At 49.7% G+C, this 18,800-nt stretch overlaps 3 protein-coding genes across 7 annotated transcripts in view; 1 reads left to right on the forward strand and 2 right to left on the reverse strand.

Annotated features, from left to right (window-relative positions):
* LOC122373927 (F-box/LRR-repeat protein 20-like) overlaps positions 1 to 4,756 on the forward strand; it is a 28,685-nt gene extending 23,929 nt beyond the window's left edge. Inside the window, exons 7-10 of the mRNA XM_043352382.1 lie at positions 383 to 574; positions 1,656 to 1,757; positions 2,272 to 2,484; positions 2,915 to 4,756. Coding sequence (XP_043208317.1) covers positions 383 to 574; positions 1,656 to 1,757; positions 2,272 to 2,484; positions 2,915 to 3,022 — 615 coding nt within the window. The 3' untranslated portion in view covers positions 3,023 to 4,756. The remainder of the gene's footprint in view (positions 1 to 382; positions 575 to 1,655; positions 1,758 to 2,271; positions 2,485 to 2,914) is intronic.
* A 2,502-nt stretch (positions 4,757 to 7,258) lies between these two features.
* LOC122373930 (40S ribosomal protein S27) lies at positions 7,259 to 11,570 on the reverse strand. Its single transcript, XM_043352386.1, has 4 exons — positions 11,514 to 11,570; positions 10,771 to 10,879; positions 9,802 to 9,912; positions 7,259 to 7,522 (listed from the first exon to the last, which is right to left on the reverse strand). Exons 1-4 carry the CDS (start codon positions 11,517 to 11,519, stop codon positions 7,494 to 7,496), a joined length of 255 nt encoding a protein of 84 aa, XP_043208321.1. The 5' UTR covers positions 11,520 to 11,570; the 3' UTR covers positions 7,259 to 7,493.
* A 1,147-nt stretch (positions 11,571 to 12,717) lies between these two features.
* LOC122373924 (thioredoxin-like protein 1) lies at positions 12,718 to 18,794 on the reverse strand. Of its 5 annotated transcripts, none has more exons than XM_043352379.1 (4): positions 18,762 to 18,794; positions 14,803 to 14,993; positions 14,280 to 14,396; positions 12,718 to 13,855 (listed from the first exon to the last, which is right to left on the reverse strand). In XM_043352379.1, exons 2-4 carry the CDS (start codon positions 14,962 to 14,964, stop codon positions 13,265 to 13,267), a joined length of 870 nt encoding a protein of 289 aa, XP_043208314.1. In that variant the 5' UTR covers positions 14,965 to 14,993; positions 18,762 to 18,794; the 3' UTR covers positions 12,718 to 13,264. The 5 variants fall into 5 exon arrangements, with proteins under 5 accessions (XP_043208314.1, XP_043208312.1, XP_043208310.1 ...); XM_043352377.1 differs by lacking the exon at positions 18,762 to 18,794 and adding an exon at positions 18,316 to 18,523; XM_043352375.1 differs by lacking the exon at positions 18,762 to 18,794 and adding an exon at positions 18,295 to 18,523.
* Between the last annotated feature and the right edge of the window lie 6 nt (positions 18,795 to 18,800).

Consider the following 18,800-nt stretch of genomic DNA (forward strand, 5'->3'; position numbering starts at 1 on the left):
TCCATGCCCCAGGGCGTGGTTATTGGGTTTTGCGGCAATGATTTAAAGTTACCGTTGTGCATTCTTATCTTAAGTCTCTCACATTTTCACGAATTACGATCGACCTAGGTAAGCACTGCACAGCAACGATCAAATCATCGCGGCATTCTCTGATCCCATTAATCGCTGACCAATGTGTGACTTGTGACCGATCGGTTCAACATGTAACTCATGTCGAGTGTTGACCTTTTTGACTAATATGTGACCACGAATGACTGACATTTGGTCCTTGCTGTGACTATTGGCTAAACGTCTTTCGTCCCTGTTGAGCAATATAAATCCACCCCTGACCGATCTGTAACCTCTTCTAACCCATCTCTCTCTCTCACCTCCCGACCCACAGAGCATCACGGACCAGTCTGTGACGGCCATCGCCGAGAACTGCCCTCTACTGCACTACATCTGCCTGTCCAACTGTCCGGCGCTGCGGGACGTGTCACTGCTGCGACTGGCCGCCCACTGTCCTCGCCTGGTGACGGTGGAGGTAGCCGGCTGCGCCAACTTCACCGACCACGGATTCCAGGCACTCGCCAGGGTGAGAGGACGAACGTGTTTGACAAGAGGGGGATGTGAGCTCGAGGCCAGCTTGGCGGTAAAGAATGGTGATCGGTTGGGTGAGTTGGACTATCAGTTAGGTATGGGTTAGGTGATAATGAACGTCTTCGTTTTTACGATGCAAACTCCTCATCTTTTGTCTCAGTTCAAGTCCGTAGGAAACGGTAAATTTTTAGACGTACAAATAAGTAGAGTACGAATTAATTCTTATTGCGTATGATCCACAAACATTATTCATCTTCCGATGCATCTGCCTGGCAATACTACGAAAGAGTAAGCCACATATTTTGTCAGATGACGAGTTCTAGCCAGATTCCCCGACACATCCCTCAGGCGCGCCCTGTCCCCGGAGCCTGCGTTCCGCCCCGGCGGCCACTCTCAGACCAGCTGTGGACGAGCCCGGTCTCCGCTTTGTCGGTCGACTCGGGCAACTTTTTGTCCGCGCCGATCCATATATGTGACGCTACAGCTGATGGCTCCTGCTGTGTGCCGTTTTTCCCACCTCCGCTGGCACGTACACTGCCTGTGAGGACTCTATTACCGCTGTGTGACGACCGCTCGGCCACGGGAAATGAAGGACGATTGAGCTGAGGGGCGGGGGGGGGGGAGACAGGTCAACTGATTGAATGAGGATGATACAGTGCGCTGGTGTTTGATCGTGTCGTAACCTTGTCTGAGAGCTAAATTCAACACCGCTGCTTACATCTTGGTTGTTAGAAATTTAAAGTTTTAGGACAGAACCGTATTTTAAATCGTTTTTTTTTTTTTAAGAATAATGCATGCTTTTGTTTAATTTTGCCAGCCTGTCAGGAAGCGACCTTCCTTTCCTGGGTTCAGTCTCTTGTCACTCTGTCTATCCCGTATACATTTCCCTAGTTATGTTCGCGCTGTGGAAATTTGGGTAGTCATTTCTTCCTGTTTTGTTCCCAGAACTGTCACTATCCAGAGAAGATGGATTTGGAGAACTGTGTCATTTCTTCCTGTTTTGTTCCCAGAACTATCACTACCTGCAGAAGATGGACCCAGTGTAGGACTGTCTCATTTTACTTATTTTTCCCCAGAACTGTCATTATCTGGAGAAGATGGATTTAGAGGACTGTGTCGCCATCTCTGACAGCACGCTGGCGGCGCTGGCTCAAAACTGTCCCCGCCTGGAGACTTTGGTGAGACTCGGTGACTCTAAGTGGAGACTGGGAGAAATAGTGTGTGTTCTTATGTGGAGAACTTGGTGAGAGAAGTCCTGGTTCGGTTAACTTGTATTTACTACCTGGAGATGGGCAGACGTTTTAGACCGTGGTGGGAGTGGTCATTGTGCGGTCCACTGTGATACATTTGACAACTCCGATAGTGACGGCCCGACACCTAACGAGTGACGTAGCCTTTAATCGGAGTCGGAGATCTCTTGTGGATCCGTTATCGATAGGTAATCTTTTTAAAATCCAGCGGAGCAGGGAACGCCTCGGGTGATAGCATGTTCGATATTCTTTCTTCATTCCCTGACCTCGTGCCTCCTTAGCCCGGCTCACGCTGAGTGTGCGCACTGTTTCCGTGCAATGTTGTGGCTACATGTCTGACCCCATTTGACCTCTGACCCTCACCGGTCAGACTCCCCCTCCCCCCATATGACCTGGCGCCTCGGACCGTTCAAACGCTGACCTGCTGCCTCTGACCGTTCAGACCCTGTCTCACTGCGAGTTGATCACGGACGAGGGTATCCGGATGCTGGGTACGGGCCCGTGCTCCACCGAGCACCTGGCCGTGCTGGAGCTGGACAACTGTCCCCTCATCACCGACCAGAGTCTGGAGCACTTGCAGGCGTGTCATAACCTGCAGCGCATCGGCCTCTACGACTGCCAGCTTATCACTCGCAACGGCATCAAACGGCTGCGGGTTGGTGAACGGCGGGGGAGGGCTTGGGAGAGACGCAAGAGTTGGGTGGGTGGGAGCGGTCAAGGCAGGAGAAGAATTGACAGGGGATGACTGGTGGCAGGAACAAAAAATGAATGATGAAGAATTTTATTTGGTGAATTTAGGTACTGCTTGAAAGGTACGAGATGATGGGAAATGCTTGAGGCCCAGAACTTGGAAAAACGTCGAGTAAAACAGTAGTGTGAAAGTTGAGTCTCGTGGTCTATGAAGCTGGAGTTGGTCAGGTACAAACTCTGAGCATCCCGTTAGTGCTTTGGCACTTCATCTCACAAGGACAGGCGTTTCTGAAGCCCTTGACGTCTGCTTCCCGTGCGTTTAGACCTGCGTTTGCACCAGCCTGTGCTTTTGTGCTTCTGTTAGCGTCTGACTCTCCTCGTTCTCTCTGTTCCAGAGTCACCTGCCCAACATCAACGTGCACGCGTACTTTGCGCCGCAGACGCCGCCACCGTCGCAGGGCGGCTCTCGCCAGCGCTACTGTCGGTGCTGCATCATCTTATGAAACTGGTTCTCTCCGTACTGGGCGTGGCCGGCGGGCGGCGAGCGGTTCCGGGCGGTGCGCTGGGGCGGCTTCCTGCAGCCCGCCTACCAGCTGCTGCTGCCCGGGCCGCTGGAGGCCGTTCTGCGCGCCGCCGGACTGCGCGTTACATTCGGCGCCGACCGGCACGGCCGCTTCCTGCGCGTCACGCGCCGCCAGCGTCGCCGCCGCGCCGCCGTCGCCGACCACTTCCACGCCTACTACGTGTGGCTGTGTAAGGTGGGCGGCCGGCCGGGCCTGAATCAGTACCTGATTCTGCCCATCAGCTATCAGGTGACGTACGGCCACCGCGCGCGCCAGGCGTGTGCCGTGTGCCTGGTGCCGCCCGGCTAGAGCGCAGCCCGCCCGCCGCCGCCGCCGCTGCCCAGCAATCAGACTGGCCAGTGCGGTCTGCCGCCTACTAATCCTGGTGTGCAGACTTGCAGATCCATACAGCGGCCACCGGCCATGTCCTGCCCGAAACCGGCCGTCTGTTATTCGAAAGAACTCGCGGCCACAGCTTGGTGCTTAGAAAATCGGCGGAACGGCGGCTGGGACTCACCAGTGGCGGAGACGGCATCGGCAGCAGCGGCCAGGAGCCGGCGGGTCCATCTGAGCCGGCCTCTGCACAGTACGGAGAGAGAGAGCAGCAGCACGGAGGGAGGAGGAGAGAGGGAGAGAGCGGCGGGAGACGGCGCCGCCCTCGGAGTGTACATAGTGACGGCAGGCGCCGCGGGGGCCGAGCGTGTTCCGCTCCTGGTTGTGCGCGGTGCGTGTTTTGTACGTGGCCGCCAGCCGAGAGGCTGTGTTAGGAGAGCGATGTAGGCTCTGCGCCGCCACCGCGGCGGCTCAGTTAACGGCTTGTCTGTTACGCTTTATGTAGCGTGTTTAGTGGTGCTTTCACTGCATTTGTTTGCTTTTACAGCAACTTCCTTTTTCTGGAACGGGGTATTATGTGCTATATACGCTCGGGGCGGGAGGCTGAATGTTGTGAAACGTTCCTGTGTCAAATGATCTTTACTTGACGTATAACCTGTGACGATTGTAGCGGCGCCGCGCGGCGCCCGGCTCTGTGTACGGTGTTGGCCGGCGCGGCCTCTAGAGGATATGTCGGATGGGAGCGTATCGTGTGAGCTTTGTGCCGGCCGCTAGGACCAAGAGGGCGCCACTGGGGCGGCCGGCGCGCCGCGCACCCCGCCGCCGCCAGCAGCAGCTATAGGTCGTGGGCAGCTCGCTCCGGCGCCACCTCACTCTCCTCTCCAGTTACATAAGTGTACTTAACGCGGCGCGGCCGAGGGAGGCCCGCAGTACCGGCCCGTCGACCCGGCCGGCCGGCCGGCCGCGCCCCTCCCGCCGCACACTGCTGCACGGCCGGCCCGCCCACCCATCAGACATCATTCATAGTCCAGTCTTTCCTACCGACAGAGACCGTACCCCGTGCCGTGTCCGGGCCGCCGGTCCGCCCGCCGCGCGCGCGAGCGGCCGGCGGCGTCCTCTGCACGCCGCGTCCAATCAGCGCCGACTCGTGAGAGACCCTTGGGGCGATGCTGTACTCGCCGAGACCATGTGTGTGCCGTGTGCATGTACGTAGGCACTTTCATTGTGATATGCATATACGAAGATGCGGCGGGTGGCCGTCCGTCTCAGCTCCCGTAGACTGGTGGTACGCGCTTTTGACTAGGATCATTTATGATTTTGAAATGAATATTCGCAATAACACCGGTGTGTGGTCGTGGAGCCGTGGCTGCTGTTGTAGGATAGAGGATTTATCGATGACGGTTGAGGGTTCTGTCTTTTGGACCTCCATTGCCTCTAGGGTACGGGTGGAGACCCGTCGACTTTTGTAAAGGACAGCTCGTCGATCTTCCAGGTGATCTGAGATTTGATAGCCAGTGATCAGTGTTGTTCATTATCACGACTCGGACTGGTAACGGAGTACTGTGCATTGCGGCTTGCGCATAGCGCAGCGTTGTGCACTGGCGGATGTAGGTGCCTCATTTTGCAACTCAAATATTGACATCTGGAAGTCCAAGCCCTGAAAGATACACCTTTTGGAGGATCCGCCGAATAGCAGTGCTGAGCGCTTTACGACGTCCATGTATTCAGTGTTCTTTTATCCATTTACTTCCCCCCAAGTTCTGACAGTTACGAGTCATGATCCAAAGCCAAATGGCAACCCTCTCAGGAGCGAGACTGTCCGAAAATTCCCTTTCCTCAACGGGCTATCACATTTCCCAAGCGGGTCGATTTCCGTGGAGCTCGTTGACCTCCGAAAAGCATTAGCGTATTCCATTCATTACAGTCTCTGTGACACACTTTTGGGGAGACGGGCGCATACGCACTACGCAACTTTCTCCACGCAGCTAATCGACAGAGAATCGTATTCGGCATGCCTACTCGCCAAGTCGCCACTCGATGATGGCGCGGCGTGAAGGAAGATTTTTTTGCTCGGAAAACGCCGGACATTCGCCAAAAACGAGAGCTCGTCATCTGCCTGAGACGATCACGGCTACGGAACATACCGCGGGAGCCGGACCACATGTTCCCATTTCTCACCCCTGTACCGTGGTGCGATCTATTTCGGTGTCGGGAACCGCTTTCGTTACGTACGCACCACGCACCGACTTCGGCCAGGCCCATCGAATTGTCGTCTATCCGAACTTTAAACGTCATTATGGGTTCGGGACTGCTATACAAGTGGTGTTGGTCGTGTCGTGAGGGCCGTGCATCATATATTCGTTCCTGTATACCCGGCCGTCACGCCGCCCTGGGCTCCAAATCCGCGCGTCGGACGGGTCCGTTCACCTCATGAACTGGACGCTCTACCAGCTACGGCGCAATAGCGGCACCCCCCATCCCCCCTCCCCACTCACGGAAAGCGAACCACAGCTGAGCACCCCAAGGCCGTCCTAGCGAGAATCAGCTGACTGCGAGCGCGACGGGAGGTCAGCTGTCGAGGAGGGCTGGCGCGCGAACGGACGGCACTGGTGCCCGTGTCTGTTGCTCCCAAATTGCCCTAATCTGCAGTTTGGTTTTGCTTTACATACGGTGTCGGCGCACCAGCTGCGAAGCCATATCGCTCTGCACAGTTCGGTCCGGCAGCCTCTTTGAAATCAGCGGTGAAATGGACGGTCACCGAACCTCATTCGTCCACGATTTACGAAGTTTGTGTTGATTGTAGGTAGAATGACCGACTCGGTAGCACGCAAACGTGTGAATACGACCTATGAACCATACAGGAGCATACATGTCGTCCGTTGCACGGGCCTGAAGGGCATCGATCGGCGACCTGTCACGCCGCCTATTCCACCTCTCACGTGATTGCACCACGTTATGCAGAGTGCCGGCGTCCGTCAGTTGGGGGCAGGCTTGCACCACGTTACCGATATCAACGGCCAAGTGTCCTGCACCGCGGATCAATCGTAGAAACTAGAAATCGAGGAGGTAATGAGCGGAAAGTGGAAGTAAGAGTGGTATGGTAGAACTGTTGAGCCAAGTGTAGGGAGATCGCTGGGAGTCAAAACCTTGTCCTTCCTGTTACGTAACTTTCCAGACCGTAAGTGAGCGGTGAGCCGACGTGAATATTCGTGTCTGAGTGACCCCCCATAGTTGCTATGGAAATTGCCAATGAATCCCGTAACAAAAATGACGAGACCCCCATTTTCACAGCACCCTGCTGAAGACAAATCCGGATACACTTGTCAAATCCACACGCTTAGTTGGATCTCCTAACCCGTATCTTGCAAATGATTCGATAGAAACTTGTCAACTTTCTGATTTCTCCTCGCAGCCGGGATCAGTGAAACGGCACCGTCCCTCGGTCCACGAAACAGTGCGTAAAAGCAGCTCACGCAAAGGATTACATGGCGTACACGAAGTACGCCAAAGCCGGTGCTGAGATATCGAATAATTACATAACCATCGGCGAAGATGACCGAAACGGGATCTGCAAGACTGTTCGCAACTTGTCAATGCGGATTTTTAGCCCACGCAGCTGCTCCCGACTGTCGGACGGACCTGATTGTTTTGGACTTTCAAGCTAAGCTAAATAAAAGTTATACATACACTGATCTTAGCCAAAAGGCCGAGAAGCGATTAAAAAAAAAGAGTTATAAATAAAAGTGTGAAATAAAAGGTATAACGAAAATAGCATCAAACCCGTAACACTGACGGTGCATGAAAGACTAAGCAGAACGGAAGCCAACAGCGAAAAGCCGTATGTTGGTATGGTAGCAGTGATCTTTATTGCGCACCTGTAAAGCCCCTGACCAGCGTCAACGATAATGGGTAAAAGATGCACTGTCGAGTCGATATATCATCGCGGGCACCTCGCCGCGGTACTCCCTCCTCCCAATGTCCTTCCTCCTTCCGTTCGTCCCACTGATTCCGTGAACATGTTGTCAGTAAAACGCACAGTATCGCGTTCACCACGCTTTATTAGTCAGCCAGTATCACCTTAGACGGGCTTCCGCCGGAACGAGCAGCCTGAAACAGACCGGAAAACACACGCGTCAGTCGGAGATCTGTGGAAGGCTACAGTACGGTAAGAAAACAAGATCGAAAGGCTGGAACGTAGCTTTCAAGGGCGCAAAACGCTTTTCGATTTTTTTTTTATTGAAATAAAAGGCACATTTTCGCTCCCACAAGCTGCGATTTGGGAGCGAAAAAATGTCATAAGACGAGTATGGAATGAGCACAAGATAAACACAGTCTAATGTTGGAATTGCCATTTTCGGTCCTTGTTCCGGAGACCAAAATGATTCCGGAAAACTACCCAGCTTTTACAAAAACCAACAGTAAAACCACATGTTTGACCTACGAAATGTGAAAGCTGATAAATTGTATTACTCTTAATGCTATTTCTGCATATTTTAGGTGTAATAATAGCAGTTTTTATCACAAAGGCTGGAAAATTTAGAAGATGTCAGGTACCGGAGAAAAATTTGTAGAGGAGAACCAATTCTGGACCCGACTGGGACCAGCAAAGGGTCTTATTTCCAACATTGGCCCAGTCATGCACAAACACATCAGAATTCGACAACGGACTGCAACAATGCGCGGCTACTTAAAGGTAGTGTGCCACCTTTGAAAGATTTCCCATTTTATTTTTCCTAGGATAAGAAGCTTCTGTTTTTACCTAATATCGCAAAAAAAAAAATCAAAAATGGGCCTGGAATAGTGCCTTTTTCGCCTAAAAGTTTTTCGGTTTTTAGATATGTATAACAACTGTAGTGGGCTCACCTGCAAACAGGCGTCGGGCAACAATCGCGAATGCGGCGCATTTGTGACAATAAGCAAAGGTCATTATAGTGTTACGACCATACGACGTACGGGAATGAGTTATCAGCTGTCTAATCGTAGACAACACAATGTCGAGCCTTAAACTGTAAGCCCGTATTGGTATTGTTTCTTTTATTTGGCTGTCGAACATTATTTATGGTTTGAAATACGATTTTATGTAAAATAATTGATATGAAAAAGCCGTCTTATAAGTTATGACCCCATTTCACCACACGCAAGTGGCAGAAATGACAATGATCAGCTGACGCATTTTTCTTGGCCGAAGTCAGAGCGCGCGGCCCGACGCACCACGCGTATTTGGAAATTCCGACCTCGACGAGCATCAGAAGCCACCTAACAGGCGTGTTCGAAACCGCAGGAGATGATGATGAACGGGTTTATCGAAACTTGATTGGATGAGCATATCGGTAATAGCGATTTCAGTGTGTGCATTTATTGTTCATAGTGGTGTGAAATGTGGTTGGGGTACGACCGACAACCCGTCGGGGCGAATTTCGCACTGGGGTACTCAAAATTTGAAGAATTTAAGACGTTTCCATGAGTTTTGAAGGGATGGATAAGTTCTAAAAATCCGGTTCTCCTTATCTGGGCCATTAACTCCATACGGTCCAAGAAAGCTGGCACACTACCTTTAAAACACAAAACTGTTGATAATAGCATTATAGCATACAAATCGGAACGTGATTATACCGATTGGCGATGTGTAAGATAAGCTTGAACTATGAGATCATGTCTCTAAATCACGGGAAAAGGCGTGGTTGGTTTCAGCAGGAAGCTGTCGGCGGGCAAAACAAGCCTGTCGTATCAATACTCACAAGTTGACATATACGGGAATGACGCACGACCGCATTAGGAATTCACCGCAGCTATATGAATTGACTAGAGCTGTGACAGCTCATATGAGCTTCCCCGTGTAATAGTGAAATAAACGGCTTTGGACAGACCGCCACCATCAGGAGCGAGTTTCAGAAGCTGGCCGATGCTGGTAGTCAGACATACGCGGACCGACCGCCCAGCCCATTAGACGGATGAACGGACGGATAAATGGCCCGGACTGACGAAGTCGGTGCCGGCATTAAGCATTAAGCAATCCCCACTTTGACAAACTGATTAATATCTGATCATGAAATTCCAAATTTAAAAGCAAAAGTTAAAGAATAATGTGTCACAGCTTTTTATGTCTGTTGAAATACATGGGGAAATAGCCCTTTAAAAACACTGATAAAACAAACCATTCAGGAATTATTGACCGTTGGCTACAACCTGAAGAAATTTACTGCAGTCTAGAGTGCATGCCTGAAGAAAGTGCAATATGTGCAGCCTTGTAGTGATAGTCAAGGTATGCAATAAAATGTCAGAAATGAGATGGATCAACACAAATGCGAGAATACAACCATGTGCAACAGGCATATTCAGATGATTAAATAAAAGGCAAACTTTCAAAATGGTAGCTTTCTACATACCTTCAGTGAGCTTTGCACGTCCGCCAGTGGGCTGGCACAGGACTGTCGAGCAGCCGACGCACAGCACCACGGTCTGGGCATGGCTAAACACAGTGGTGATCTTGTAGCATCCTGTCAAGCAAAAACAAAAGTCAGCAAATAATACGGCAATACTATTCTAGCTTTAACAACCTTGTTTTAAGCCCAACAATCCATGTGATAGTATAAACACCTGACATGGCAGTAGCTGAAAGGCAAATGAATGATGATACAACAAAACAAATGATGGGAATCATGTGGCCAGGATCACAACTGGAAATCACTGGTAACATCAGGTATTATTGAGCCTTTGCCCTTTGATGAAAATTGTCTTTAGGGTGCTAAATGAATCAAGACAATGTCATGCATTGACTAACTTCCTTCAAACTTCCTTATTATTGTAAGAATGTTTTTGAATATACAAATGAGATACATTTTGTGGAGGAGTGAACATGTGCCATGTAAGGCCTTTCTTGAAAATGACAGCCTCATAAGCCATTGTCTTTGTAAAAATTCAATTACCCCCCACAAAAGCATCCTTAAAAATACCACCTTCTGAATTCAACAGAACTTGGAGCATAGGACTGATAAACAAAACAATCAAGAAAGTACAAGAATGGCAATACATGATACAGGCCTTTGATCATTTAAGGTTCAAAATCATATCAATTGACTGTGGAAAAAGAGAAGCAATATTTCAATAAGTTACAAAGTTAGCAGATACGGCATGTAACAACTATCATGCTTTATTCTCTTTATTAAATTTTAGAGATAAAGGGGAAAACAATCTTGCCTGGTTCATCAAATGCAATAGATTAAGTCAAATGTCTAAAAGGAATCCATTGACAATCATGAATTCAGATATCCATGGTCACCTTTGACATCAAACTGCTGGCACTAGGTTAAGGATACCCGAAAACAAAGTTAAAGAAATTATCAGAAATACCAGACCTGGGCATTTGACATCCATGAAGTAAGAATTAGGATGCTGAACAAGCCTCTTCAGCTTGCACTTGCGCCTCTCCTCATCCGCAGAGGGGTGTAGCAAATCTTTCGCGAGCTGTAAGGAAGAGAAACACTCATAAAACATTAACTCAAAAACAGCAATGGCAACAGTGCCATTTTGAATTCAAGACACACATCAAATGTGCTAAGACAAAAGGCAAAGCATGGACAACAAGAGATAGACTGGCATATCTATAAGTATAAGAAGCAAGATAACTAAGTGACAAATGACAGCTGTTAAATTGTCCTTTGTCATTTAAAAACCCTTAACCAATAAGAAAGATCACTGACATTTGAACAATAATTTCCCAATCTGCGGCTTAAAAACATGAGAAAGCCCTAACACCATTTAATTAACAGCAAACAGTGTCATGGCCCATCAACAAGTAAGCTTCAATTGTGGCCTAACCATACCGCAATACAGCCAGGAAATTCTTAAGCTGCAGAAAATATACCACTTAAAAATATTCATTAAATGAGTTCCACAAAACCAAGACCTTTATTGAGCTCCGCCGATTCAACAAGACGCAGCACAGCAAAACATCACAATTTGATCAGGAATTAGGGCAGAAGCACACATGCACCAGCCTAGAAACACTAGCAAGAACCTTGCAGAATCCGATATTGTGATTTGTTTTTCAAATGGACGCCCAATCGGCTCAAATTCATTGATTTCTCAATAGACTCACCGGCATGTTTACACCTGGCCACGGGCAGCGACCGGAAAAGAACTTCTCCGCGCAGCGCTGCCTGAAATGAAAAGTATTTGCTGTTGGAAATTTGCGAACAAGGCTACTAAATAATGCTGTGTTGAATATGATGTTAAAACGTCTTTGGTATTTTTGGTAAAACGAAGTTATAGGTAAAAAATGCGCTATTCCAAAGCAATTTCAAATAAGTGACACCCAAAATTTAAAAAAAGAAATATTTATTTCCTATCAAAAGATATGAAATGACTCTTTCCAATGTTTCGTTTCGTGCATTCTACTGCTAGTAGGTATGACCGTGGTAGGTATTTGGGGACTTGCCAGTTGCCACTGCTGAAGTGTGCAAGTGCAGAGATGCAGGCAACTGACAAGCACGCTAGACTTCAGCAGCCTGTTCAAGATAATGGGTCGGAAACCGATGTTTCATGTCAACCGGATCGACAGTCCATCAGAATGTCTATAAGGCCAACCCTATGGTAATCGAACTATGCATGCCATGCCTATAGCGAAGGAAATCACTGCATATCCTGCAACATATGATAAAGCTATCCCTAGAGTCTAGACCCTATGTATGATAATGATACTATAATTCGATGACGACATACCTATGTCATCGAATCCTAGCATCCCTGCATGACTATCTGGACAATCGGCAGCCACGATGAACCAGGTTAGATCCCACAGACACCTACCTTACCAAGAAGTCGAAAGCGAAAGCGTGGAGTGAGGGTGTGCTGCCGTTTTGAGCCACTTTGACCCGTTCCACGCACGCGCAAATCTCAGCTGACACAACGTGACGGTTCATCTGGTCGGGCCACTCCATGTGGTGCAACCAACCTGTGTCGGCTGTGTCATCCGGGATACCGAATGCCACTAACATAGCATCGACGGCCAATAGAGACGGGCTCGAACTGGACCCCCGGCGGCGGCAGTTACAAGCCCTGTATGTCATTTGAGACGATATAAGCGTGTTATCAGAATAGTAGTTGCCAACAATTTTTGGGTTATCGGAACACTAGACGTCTATCACTTATCAGTTTATAAAACAACAGTTCAAGCTTACCCTGGAACTGGAATACGCTCCATAATATGACGGCCATCGGATACTAAACATAGAAAACAATCTGCCACATTAGAATGTCGCACAATTGGATTGCGTCGAACCTCAGATCCAAGCAGAATGAAATTATGCGGTTAACTCCGCGGATGGATTATTGTGTATTACCTACCACATTTTCAGCAGCAAGTAAAGAACATTTGCGCTAACTCGTAATTGTTCACTTTACGAGACAATTAGTTATATTCATTTCACTTGCTGCGTCCAGAAAGCAACAAAGGCCGAATAAGTAAACGACATTGTAATTCAGGCACGGCCGACGTCAGTCTACCGAAACAATTCTGCATCACAAGTTCAATATCTCTCCTGTCCAGAATCCGAGGCCCCATCGGGGGAGCTCGATGTCGAATGGAACGTAACACAGGCACACAGCACGGCGTCTCGGTGTGCCTTTCACTCGTTAGTTAGCCGAGTCCGGAACACTGCCCTGCGATCACTGTCGTCTGGCCATTTCAGCCGTTATTTCGCACACATTGAGGATCGTCCGTCCACTCCAAGAGTAACGCCAGTAACGCCACAGTAACACAGCTCCTCAGTCACACCAGTCAGCGGGCCGTATCATGGGTCATTTCACTCCCTGGCCGCCCCGCGCGCGTTCGCCTAGAGTCCACCGCGGCTAGTGAGCCTCGCCCTTTTTCCCAGCGACCCGCTTGAATTCCTGCATGTTCGTGGTGCCGATCAGACTGCCGATGATGGCGATGTGGTCGATCCTCGTGGTGTCGGCACCCGTCTGGTTGTCACGGAAGAAGAGCTGAAGGTTCGTCACGTTCTGGAACTTAACGTAGCGCAGTGGCACGATGCCGTCAGCCAGGTCGTCCTTGGTCAGCTCCAGCTCCTGAACAGGTGTCATCGACTCGGCCTTGTCGAAGTCCAGTGTGTTGGGCTGGTTGATGAAGATCTTCACGTTCTTGGGTCCGTTCTCTGCCGGCGCGCGCAGGCGCAGCGAGTGCACCTTGACCGCCTGTGAGAAGGCTAACGAGAGGATGAGCTGCTCGTCGCAGTCCGACTCGAGGTAGCCGGCGCCGGCCTTCAGCGCGCCTGCGAACGGCCGCTCGTCGGACTCGTTAAGACACTCGCAGCTACCCTGGTGGATGTACTGGGCCAGGTCGATGTGACCGGCCACGCCGCAGTCCTCCGCCGCGTCGTCGCCGTCGCCGCTGCCGTAGTGCTGCTTTATCTTGTCTTCAAGCATACGCTGGTCGGCGCCCTGGCGGAAAAAGGCGAGATAAGAATAGGTGACGTTACCAACTTCCAATAACTGGGATCAAGCACGGACTGACCGGTGGGTCAAGACGGACATTAAAACATCGGAACGACCCGGCTGTATTCGGCGGCAATTCTGGACATCGCAAGGTAAACATTATGGTTAGAACGCGTCGCAAATTATAGCCTAGCTCAAGGCGTTTTGTAGGATTTCAGGCGCATATCAAATCGATAAGTCGCTAAAAGTGGAGCACTTCACGAAACTCAAAACGACTTCGAACAACTCTTGAAGTTGGAACAAACCAGGCAAATAATGCTGAATTTAATTATCTGCAGTTTTTCTCAAGTATCTAACAGCCAGCAATGCTGCAATAGTGCACTCATTCTCTCCCCATTTCCTGCTGAAGCACTAGGATCTTCCCACCGACCTGCATGCTGTCGATCTTGTTTTTGCTGCGGTAGAAGATGAACGTGGGCATGGCACGGACGCCCTGAGCAGCGGCTGTGTCCGGACACTCGTCCACGTCGATCTTCAAAAATAACGCCTGAGGACAGATAAATACATGAGTGTACGTGTTGTTTTATTTGAGTGATTCATTGACTTTTTTCTGTTCAAATAAATCGACATACCAGAAATGAACGCAAGAATAGACACGCATACAAAAATAGCAAGTGAATAAAGTTACAGGTCGTTTCGTAAAATCAACCATCTGTAACCGATATTACGAACTGAAAAGCCTAGAGGAAATTAGAACAAACAAGCACAGATCGCTTTCACGTCACATGATCAATTAGCCCAGAAACAACGGTCAAGAACTGGCAATCTGCATCTCCCAGTCCCAAGCTTAGCTAGTGAGTCACGTTACGGCTGATTGAAATAATGATAAAAATCATATCAAAGCCAACTTGCACCTCACGAGTGACCACAGCTCTCCGCGGCGTCACACCTACCTTGGGGTAGCGTTTGGCGTACTCGAGGAAGACGGGTGCGATTCGCTGACAGGGGCCGCACCAGGTGGCGGTGAAGTCGGCCACCACTAGCCGCTGGCCGGCGCTGGCCAGCTCCCCGGCCAGCAGGCCGTCCTCGGACAGCACCTTCAGGTTGTTGGTCATACTGCTGCTGCTAATGTTGCGTGTGAACTCTGGAGAAAATGAAGAAAACTTCATGTCATCAGTCAGATCTCATTTTAAGCAATCATACGTTGGCACTCTCCCGTAAACATATTGACAGAGGTTACCTAGCCCGCTATTTTCTTACAATGGAAAAACTTGACTTATACGCAAGCATTTTTTACTTTTTAGACCGGGTAACTTATGCACTGAGACAGTGAGCCCTAAACCAAACCCAAAAAAACAGCCTGTTTCAATGGGTTTAGTTGCCTGCTCGCTAAAGACACCGAGCAGCCAGTTCAAGCACTTGTGCCCCGTACGGCGTACAGGGCGGGGACGAGTGACAGACAGACTGAGAAGAGGAACTGGCGAGCTAGGACGAATGACATGTCTGTGGACCCTGCATCCGGGACCAGAGGGCTGGGATGGGTGTTTCGCCCTGCAGCTGGCAGGCAGGGACAAGAGACCAGCCAATAGTCTTGGAATGAACAGCATGGTTCAGGCCTGAGCTCTCACCCTGTTTCAGCGCACTTACACTTCCTGATGCTACCGGGATTGGCGCTCAATTTCCACAGAAAATACCTATAAGCAAGATTGTTGATTTTTGCTTATGTTACCATGGAGACCGAGCACCAATATCAGAAGCATCAGGTAGCGTAACCGGACAAATCTTCGTATGGCAATTCTTCGTCGCGCAATTCCTCGTCCGCATTTCTTCGTCCGCAAATCTTCGTCGGCGCATTTATTCGTGTCGCATAACTTCGTCTCGCATTTCTTCGTAAGCGCAAATATTCGTAGCGCATTTTTTCGTATCCGCATTTCTTCGTACGCGCATTTCTTCGTCAAGCATTTTTTCGTCCACGCATTTCTTCGTCTACGCAAATCTTCGTCCGCATTTCTTCGTCCACGCAAATCTTCGTCTGCGCATATCTTCGTCCGCAAATCTTCGTCCGCAAATCTTCGTCCGCATTTTTTCGTCCACGCATTTCTTCGTCTACGCAAATCTTCGTCCGCATTTCTTCGTCCACGCAAATCTTCGTCCCGGCAAATCTTCGTCCGCAAATCTTCGTCTGCAAAACTTCGTCCGCAAATCTTCGTCCGCAAATCTTCGTCCGCATTTTTCGTCCACGCATTTCTTCGTCCACGCAAATCCTCGTCCGCAAACCTTTGTCTGCGCATATTTTCGTCCGCAAACCTTTGTCTCCGCTATCTTCGTCTCCGCAAACATTCGTCCACAAATGTGGTTCAATAAAACCATGAAGAAATATCAGACCATCAAGTGATTGACGAATTTAATGCATGGAATGGATGTTCGAAACTTTTGAAGTCAGGTAGATGAGGTCTGTCAGGTGAAGCTATTGTATTTGGGAGCCGAGAATTGAAACATTCCATATCATTTGTGTCCCGGACATTCTTTTTTCGCGGTCGATGAATGACAATATAATCTCTTGTACCCTCGCCGGCATAGGCGGTGGAATGGGGAGGGCACCGGGGCACCGTTCCCCTCTTTAATTTTGGCCTTTTAACAGTAGCCCTATGGGCGTTGCATGGAAAGAATGGGACTAAAAGTCGGCAGTGCCGTGCCCCCCCCCCCCCAATTGAAGGTGTTCCGCCGCTACTACTCGCCGGACCTATTTGTTTTCTACATACACGCCGGCCGAGGGGGGCGGGTACGACCCCCCCCCCCCCATCGCCGTTTCGCCACTGGTGGAGCTAGCGCGTCGCGGAAAAAAACGAGCGTGTGCGCCGTTACGAGACGCGCAGAGGTGAGAGGTTAATACCCGATTTTAAGGCCTTTTAGGTTAGGGGTCGGCTTACAGCCCGCGGGCCGGATCTGGCCAGGAGGGTGACGGTTGGATCCGGCCCGCGACCATCTGACGTCCGGCCCGCGCAAGTTTTGTCTAGAAGTAGAATTAGACAAAAACACCCGCAAATGGTGTTTATAAACTCATGAAGTGTGCGAAGGAAGAACTATTGTGCCAAAGCACATTTAAGTCACTTTTATATCGGAGTCGATTTCTGAAGGAACCGCGGGCCGGAACACGATGTAAGTCGATGATACCAGCCGCGGGCCGGACGTCAGATGGTCGCGGGCCGGATCCAACCGTCACCCTCCTGGCCGGATCCGGCCCGCGGGCCGTAAGCCGACCCCTGACCTAGAAGGCCTTAAAATCGGGTATTAATCTCTGCGTCTCGTAACGGCGTACACGCTCGTTTTTTTCCGCGACGCGCTAGCTCCACCAGTGGCGAAACGGCGATGGGGGGGGGGGGGGTCGTACCCGCCCCCCCCTTCGGCCGGCGTGTATGTAGAAAACAAATAGGTCCGGCGAGCAGTAGCGGCGGAACACCTTCAATTAGGGGGGGGGGGGCACGGCACTGCCGACTTTTAGTCCCATTCTTTCCATGCAACGCCCATAGGGCTACTGTTAAAAGGTCAAAATTAAAGAGGGGAACGGTGCCCCGGTGCCCTCCCCATTCTGCCGCCTATGCCGGCGAGGGTACAAGAGATTATATTGTCATTCATCGACCGCGAAAAAAGAATGTCCGGGACACAAATGATATGGAATGTTTCAATTCTCGGCTCCCAAATACAATAGCTTCACCTAACAGACCTCATCTACCTGACTTCAAAAGTTTCGATCATCCATTCCATGCATTAAATTCGTCAATCACTTGATGGTCTGATATTTCTTCATGGTTTTATTGAACCACATTTGTGGACGAATGTTTGCGAAGACGAAGATAGCGGAGACAAAGGTTTGCGGACGAAAATATGCGCAGACAAAGATTTGCGGACGAAGATTTGCGTGGACGAAAAATGCGGACGAAGATTTGCGGACGAAGATTTGCGGACGAAGTTTTGCAGACGAAGATTTGCGGACGAAGATTTGCCGGGACGAAGATTTGCGTGGACGAAGAAATGCGGACGAAGATTTGCGTAGACGAAGAAATGCGTGGACGAAAAAATGCGGACGAAGATTTGCGGACGAAGATTTGCGGGGACGAAGATTTGCGGACGAAGATATGCGCAGACGAAGATTTGCGTGGACGAAGAAATGCGGACGAAGATTTGCGTAGACGAAGAAATGCGTGGACGAAAAAATGCTTGACGAAGAAATGCGCGTACGAAGAAATGCGGATACGAAAAAATGCGCTACGAATATTTGCGCTTACGAAGAAATGCGAGACGAAGTTATGCGACACGAATAAATGCGCCGACGAAGATTTGCGGACGAAGAAATGCGGACGAAGAATTGCGCGACGAAGAAATGCCATACGAAGATTTGTCCTGGAATCATCAGGTAGTATCTGACAGACAAATCTGGGACTTGCACATTGCAGTTGACGAAATACGGTCATCCGGGGATTCGACTACTTGAGCCACAGCACAGTGGTGGTCCTCAAGGCCTGCCAATTCCAGTCTGCAAAGTATGGCAATCTCGATGCAATCTCGTAGGTGCGGGCTTGTTCGGTTGGTGCGGATTTGGTGCAGTGTGGTGCGGTGTGATGCGGAGTTGGCTTGGAGCGATGCGGATTTAGTGTAATACGGTGCGGATTTTACTTATTGCGGTGCAGATTTAGAGTAGCGGGGTGCGGATTTGACTTGGTGACGGTCACGGACATGACGGACCAGACGAAATAGATGAAGAAAAGTCGAAAAACATTGTTGACAGCCTGGAAATGAAGTGGAAACGATGCTTCGAGGATTGTTGAAGAAAAATTCAACTAACGCACAGTCTTCCACACGAGAAATTGTAATTTCAATTATTCAAAATCTCAATTAACTTAGATGAACTCACCCAAATCGTATAAAACTGTCACACAGATCACACCTACCT

The sequence above is a fragment of the Amphibalanus amphitrite genome, unplaced genomic scaffold, assembly GCF_019059575.1.
Source record: "Amphibalanus amphitrite isolate SeventyFive unplaced genomic scaffold, NRLGWU_Aamphi_draft 001572F_arrow, whole genome shotgun sequence".
In the NCBI taxonomy this organism is placed as follows: Eukaryota; Metazoa; Arthropoda; class Thecostraca; order Balanomorpha; family Balanidae; genus Amphibalanus; species Amphibalanus amphitrite.

What these genes read in the sequence shown, in the direction of transcription:
- LOC122373930 (XM_043352386.1), bottom strand. An exon ending in CATGGATGTCAAATGCCCAG is followed by an intron (nt 9,913 to 10,770) that starts GTCTGGTATTTC and finishes TTTGCTTGACAG; the next exon opens with GATGCTACAAGATCACCACT. An exon ending in ACGTGCAAAGCTCACTGAAG is followed by an intron (nt 7,523 to 9,801) that starts GTATGTAGAAAG and finishes GGTCTGTTTCAG; the next exon opens with GCTGCTCGTTCCGGCGGAAG.
- LOC122373924 (XM_043352379.1), bottom strand. Translation starts at nt 14,964, where the DNA reads ATGACCAACAACCTGAAGGTGCTGTCCGAGGACGGCCTGCTGGCCGGG. An exon ending in ACGCCAAACGCTACCCCAAG is followed by an intron (nt 14,397 to 14,802) that starts GTAGGTGTGACG and finishes ATCTGTCCTCAG; the next exon opens with GCGTTATTTTTGAAGATCGA. An exon ending in ACAAGATCGACAGCATGCAG is followed by an intron (nt 13,856 to 14,279) that starts GTCGGTGGGAAG and finishes TTTTTCCGCCAG; the next exon opens with GGCGCCGACCAGCGTATGCT.